At 39.1% G+C, this 6,753-nt stretch overlaps 1 protein-coding gene across 1 annotated transcript; it reads left to right on the top strand.

Annotated features, from left to right (window-relative positions):
• The first annotated feature begins 5,233 nt into the window (after nucleotides 1-5,233).
• On the top strand, nucleotides 5,234-6,735 carry LOC114285950 (serine/threonine-protein phosphatase 7 long form homolog). Its single transcript, XM_082871944.1, has 4 exons — nucleotides 5,234-5,254; nucleotides 5,415-6,080; nucleotides 6,160-6,366; nucleotides 6,454-6,735. The coding sequence occupies exons 1-4, from the start codon at nucleotides 5,234-5,236 to the stop codon at nucleotides 6,733-6,735; spliced, it is 1,176 nt and encodes a 391-aa protein (XP_082728070.1).
• Nucleotides 6,736-6,753: the final 18 nt, after the last annotated feature.

Below are 6,753 nucleotides of genomic sequence, written 5' to 3'. Positions count from 1 at the left end.
ATCATCACTTCTTGTTCTCTCCATTTGCTATAGGTAAATAGAGCACTAATAAACATAGGCAAATAGCTCGTTTATAGTTTTGACAATGCTCAATTTCATTTCATGTCTAATTGTTTCAGACATGTCGTATAATTTCACATACACTAACACATGCTGATGTAATGCCCCTAATTCTTTCTAGGACATCTTGTAGCTTATATGGACTCATGTGTACGGTATAACTCGTGCTCTGATACCACTCTATCACGACCCAAACCCGCTACTATAGGTATGACCGGCCAGTAATCCTAAGATTACCGAAGGCCACTTAAATAGATTTACAAAATTAGGGGTTGGCAGAAGCAAATATCATAATTATTCTGTCCATAGAGGTGTGCAGACATATATGCATGAAAAGAGTAATAAATTATTTTAATTAATAGTCCATAGCAATTTCGTACGTAAGAAGGGAAAAAAAAAATTGGCACTTTGATGGGTAAGCATGTGTTTTGTAATACTAAATAATTGGTACGGATGGCCCGATAAATTCACATGGATAACTATCCAAAATGTAGTCCATACATTTAACCACCAACTTCAATTTAATTATCTCTAATTTTTTGCCATTATAAATTATCTCTGTAATTATTTTTTTGTTTTTGTATGTGTAAGAAAAAAAAGGAGTAAATAAATTTAATTTTTTTCTTACTTTTCAGAACGATCCAAAATGATCCAAAATCAGTTTGTTGTTTTAATTTTATAAGAAAGCCTCTATGCCCTCTACAAAATGGACGAGGGTTACTAGTTCACATAGGAAATAACTTTGTCATTAAGGTCCGTAATGACACAAGTTGGAGCAAATCAAATTAACTTATATTTTCCATAAATCTGAACAATTACATCACCAGGTTAAAAAAATCTCTCTCAATGTTTGCACCCTGTATTTTATATTGTCCAAATCAATCGCGTCACCCTCTACTAAATATCTCTCAACCTATTTTATTTTTCGCCACTAATTCGAAAGAATTAAGACAACAAGTATACTTCTTGTTATGTGTTTTTTAGATTAAGACAATAGAGCAATGACAACAAAGAACATTCACGTTGAAAAGATAAGAGTCTTCACATAGGAAGTAAATGAGACACAATCCATAACTCCACGTATAGATGAAATCTCAGCTGTTCTGTTATACGAATAAAAATAAGTGAAAAAATGAGAAAATAAACAGTAATAATCAAGTTGAGACACAAATATATAGTTGACAAAATACAAATTGAATTAATGTTTCACCTCTACAGTTCCTTCAACCCTGGAAAATATAAATTGATAAAAAATTAGAGGGTTGCTTTTATTTGTGGCTTCTGCAAATTTTAATGTTTATTTTACAAGTACAATTCGATATATGTATATTGTTGATATTTTAATATTTATTGTTTCATTGATGCAAGTATATGGCAACTGTTCCAATTATCTTTTACTGGGGGGGAAACATAATTCGGGATCCCGATGAAGGTGTGTCATATGATGCTGAGCCGAAAGGGATATATATGGTGCAACTTGGCACCACACTTGGCAATTTGGAGGAGATGTTTATGTCCAAGGTCGCAAGTTACGGGGAAACAGTCCGATTGATCTTCAAATGTAGATATCCTTATCGCTAGTGGCAAGCAACCAGCAAATACAAAATATTACCGATAAATGACGATGAGGCGTTGAACACCGTTTTAAGTATCGGTGGAAATTTCGAACCACCAAATTGTTTGGAAGTGTACATTCAGAAAGAGGTTGTACAGAATCTTCCGAATATAACACAGATGGATTCACATCCGTTCACTACATTGCTGACACATGGGGTTGACACGACAGCATTTCAGTCTCCTATGTATGAATCAAATGAATGTTATGCAGCTGGCTACACACAACAGACATTTCATGGCCATGGTGGAGAATCAAGTTCACATGGTGGATACGAGACTGAATTTCACAATAACACCCAAGTTGTGCCCACCTATAGCCATCATACGACTCCAGTTGAAGTTGCTGGTAATATGGCTGAAATGGTTAATTTTGTGCAGTTTGCTGACAGTGACATGTACGGTCCTAATGTCGCCCTAGACAATGATGAGAATGAAATGTGTGATGAAGAAAATTCATTGGGCGGATCAGATGATGATGATGATGATGAAGAAGATGATGTCGACGCTCCCGTTGATATTCAGAATGCCCCCATTCCACCTAGACCTGAAATCCCTTTCTTTGAAAACATTCACATGGGTGGTGATTTTGACATTAGTAACCACGATGTCGTTCCCCGTAACCGAATCTGGAATGCTGAAAATCCAGAGTTGGACAAAGGGATGGTTTTCGTTGATAAGAAGCAACTCGTACATGCTGTGAAATTGTACCATGCAACAAATAATCGAGAGTATAAAGTCGTAACCTCCAAGCGAGACGTTTGGGTGTGTGCTTGCAAGCACGACTGTAGATGGTGGTTGCGTGCATCTCTTAGTAAGAGACATGGGCTTTTTGAAATAAAGCAGTATAGGGGTCCTCACCATTGTTTATACCCACGAACGAACAGGGACCACACAAATATTAGCTCCAGTTACATTGCTTCTCATCTTTTGGGACAAGTTGCGGTGAGTATACAAAATAAATGTTTACATTTATATACACATTGTTTATTTAAAGTGTTCACACCAAAATTGTGTCTTTAAAGTGTTCACACCAAAATAATTTGACTCATAGGTATTGTTGTATGCAGAACGAACCTGATATGCCCATTAAGAATGTCATCGAAGACATAAAAAAGTCCATGAACTATACTATACATTACAAGAAGGCGTGGCATGCAAGGGCAAAGGCAATTAGAATGGTATTCGGAGATTGGGATGAATCATATATGATGTTGCCTAAATTCATGTATGCATTACAAACATCTAATCCTAGCACCATCGTGCAATGGAAGCATAGATATACCGGAAATACAACCATTATGCCCGTCTTCCACTTTGTTTTTTGGTCTTTCAAACCCGTCATCGATGGATTCAGACATTGTAGGCCTGCTATAACCATAGATGGTACATTCTTATACGGGAAATACACTGATGTGTTGCTTGTAGCAACGATTGTCACCGCCAATGGCAAAGTACTACCGCTTGCATTTGCTGTTGTCGACAAGGAGAGTTTGGAGTCTTGGTCGTTCTTCATTTCAAATATCAAGGAACATATTGTCATGGACCGACAGGGAGTGACTTTGATATCCGATCGAACTGAGAGTATTTTAGCTGCTGTGAGGCGGCATTGGTTGAATCCCTCGCTCCAATTTGTTGGATATCATCGGCACTGCCTTCGACATGTTTGTAGTAACTTTAACACTACGTTCAGAAATAAGGAGCTGAAACAACTTCTATGGAAAGCAGGAAGTGCTCATCAACGACGAAAGTGTAATGGTTACTTACAACAAATACAGGCTATTGACCAAGAAGCCATCACTTGGGTTTACAAGATGAATCCTGAGGAGTGGGCCCTTTCGTATGACAGTGGACATCGCTGGGGGGTATTGACTAGCAATGATGCAGAGTGCTTCAATAGCGTCTTGAAAGGTGCAAGGAACTTACCTATCTCAGCTATGGTTGAATTTACATTTCGGCGGCTTGTAAAATATTTTGACGAGATGGGAGCCCAAGATGAACTAGATGTACGAAATGAGTTCCAATACCCTAGACAGATGCAAAAAACTATTGAGGATGGCATCGCAAGGGCAAATACTTTCAAGTTGATATCATATGACAGGTTAGTTTGTAATATAAATAAAATTATTGTTATTATGTTGTCAATTTAACTACACCTAATAACATGAACTTCATTAGTTTCTATTACAATTTTTTTATAGGCCACGCCGCGTGTTTGAGGTGCAAACATCTTTTCGCCATGGACGAGGTCGCAATACACAAATTGTGCGGATGAATCAACCCACGTGCAGTTGTGGGAAATATGAGATACGACACTATCCATGTTCTCATATGCTCGCTGTAATGTCTGAATGCGGTGACAATCCATTCGAGTACGTTGATCTAGTATATAGGCTTCCTGTATACATGAGGGTTTGGGAAACTAAATTCAATCCAATACCGCATCAAGATTATTGGGCTGATCCGCAGTGGACTTTAATGCCTAATGTACTGCGTCTGCGACAAGTGAAACGGGGTCGTGCATCTATGTCTCGTATTCCGAATGAGATGGACATATCAGATAGGCGTTTGATCGCTCGTTGCAGTGAGTGCTAGCAGACAGGTCATGACAGGCGAACATGTCCGGCGCGACTTGGTCGATGAAGACTATGTAATACTTACATATTGTAATAGATCTTTTTGTAATTCTTTATTTGTAATAGATCATTTTCTTTTCTTTTGTAATTCATTATTTGTAAACGGGGTCATACATTTAATAGAACATTTTTTATTTGTAATAGATCATTTCTGTTGTTTAATTCTTTATATATTGTAATTGTTTTATTTGCTTGACAAAATTTACAACTATCATAGTTTTTATTCTCTACTTCATTGAAAATGTTTATTACAAAATTTTATTTAAAATCACATAGTTCTTCTTTCATTTTAAGATTTTAATATTTCGACTGATTCAAGCATTTTGTACATTTAGAATTTATGAATTACATGTACGTAATTTACAAATTTTTTACTTTATTGCAAAACAAAAATTACAAAATCAATAATGAAGTTGTCGAATATGCCATAAATGTAACGAATTTTGTCAAATATGTCAAAATCAATAATGAGGTTATGTCAAATATGCCAAAATCAATAATGAGGTTATGTCAAATATGCCAAAATCAATAATGAAGTTTTGAAAAAAAAATGATCATTCCATTTTGTTTGTAAATATTGACATACAAAAACTATCCACATGTTATTGGTCATTATTAAGCTTATGTAACTGAGATCGTAAAATGACTTTGGAAAAGATTTTTATATTAGTCCGAAGCATAGATAACGATAGGTTATGTTGAATTGCTTATCATATTTAATGGCACATAATATGCAAAATTCTGATTTTAGTTAATTGCTTCCATGTTAATGGCACACAAATTTATACTTTTAAAATAATCGACCACATTTATTTTCCAAGTCGTCATGTACATAATAATTTGAGCTTAATTGATATAGTTAAATTACATGCTCACCAATACAGTTTTTCAAAATGTATTTGTTTTTCAACTATACAGGCTTCATGGCACATCTACCTGATGAGGTCCCCCTTTTGAGTCATCCACATCGGGCTGACAGTATATGGGAGGACCCGGTATGCAATAACGTTTGTTGGACTTTACGCGTACAATGAAAATACACTGCATTTTGTTTTTCATTTCCTTGATAATGCTATAATTTTAAATACTCATTCTGTTATGCAGGACCAGTCACGCACCGTGGTGGCATGCCGACGGGGAGATTCCGGCCTGTGGGATCGTCCATTGGACCATAGAGTCTTGCAGTGTCTACTACGCGCGGGATTCTATGGTGTATATCGTATAGGCCATATCAGACTGGACCACCCACTCATTACTGCTCTCGTCGAGAGATGGCGCACAGAGACTCATACATTTCATTTCCCGACCGGTGAGGCCACCGTCACATTGCAGGACGTATCTGTCCTATACGGTCTACGGATTGATGGGCGAGCAGTTACTGGACTTGACCCATCATTGACGACGGAGCAGTGGATAGCGCTATGTGCTGAGCTATTGGGAGTAGCACCTACACCTGCAGACTTACAGGCAGGTAGAGTGAGGGTGAGGTGGCTGTCGGAGCATTTTCAGGGCGATTTTCCAGATGATGCTGCAGATGAGTTAGTACAGCAGCATGCACGAGCATATATTCTGTGGCTTATTGGGGGGGTACTTCTCCCTGATAAGTCACAGAACCTGCTCAAGCTGATGTATTTGCCACTGTTGAGAGACATTGACGTCATCGGCCAGTACAGCTGGGGCGCCGTGGCTTTGGCATGCTTGTATAGGATGTTATGTCGAGCCACTCAGGTGGGTGTGACTCAGATCGGAGGACCCCTTGTCTTGCTACAGGTTAGTAAGAATTTTATTACATGTCAATTCATATTGTATGGCATATATCAGTATTGTAATTGCGTTCAAACTATTGTAGATTTGGGCGTGGGAGAGATTGATTCGCATTGCCCCGTCTAGGCGGCAACTAGTTGCTCCTGGTGAGGTTCCCATCGGGCAGGGAGACATGCAGATGCCGGCCGGACCTCGAGGTAGCCGGTGGAGGGTTGACATGAGCCACGAGGTCGTATCAACCCACGTAGTGGTCGTGTATAGAGACCAGCTTGACCGGATGATAGACGGCGAGGTATCAAATTTAAATACCTAAATTTTAATTGTCATATGGACTGTATATGTTTATGAGCGATTTTTAATAGACTTGTCGTTATTGTAGTTTATCTGGCAGCCTTATGCTGATGTCCTCCACACGCTCCCAGACTACTGCTGCCTAGGTGAGGATATATGGATGGCGAGAGTACCACTCATTTGTTTTGACGTGGTTGAGTGGCATCTCCCTGATCGTGTCCTCCGACAGTTTGGTCTAGGAATGGCAACGGGCCGGGCCGGGGCCGGGGATCGCACTCCCCGTCCCCGATCCCCGAAGGTGAAAAACTCCCCGTCCCCGCCCCCGATCCCCGACGGGGAACCCATCATTCCCCCTGCTCCCGCCCCCTAACGGGGATCGGGTTTCCCC

The sequence above is a fragment of the Camellia sinensis genome, chromosome 5 (assembly GCF_055761805.1).
Source record: "Camellia sinensis isolate YWXY chromosome 5, ASM5576180v1, whole genome shotgun sequence".
NCBI classification, from domain to species: domain Eukaryota; kingdom Viridiplantae; phylum Streptophyta; class Magnoliopsida; order Ericales; family Theaceae; genus Camellia; species Camellia sinensis.
Note: the sequence above shows the minus strand (reverse complement) of the source record. Positions and strands in the feature narration are given on the sequence as shown.

Coding starts and splice junctions, on each gene's coding strand:
- LOC114285950 (XM_082871944.1), top strand. CDS start 5,234: ATGGCACATCTACCTGATGAG. Junction 5,255..5,414: donor TGGCACATCTACCTGATGAG/GTCCCCCTTTTG, acceptor TCTGTTATGCAG/GACCAGTCACGCACCGTGGT. Junction 6,081..6,159: donor GACCCCTTGTCTTGCTACAG/GTTAGTAAGAAT, acceptor AAACTATTGTAG/ATTTGGGCGTGGGAGAGATT.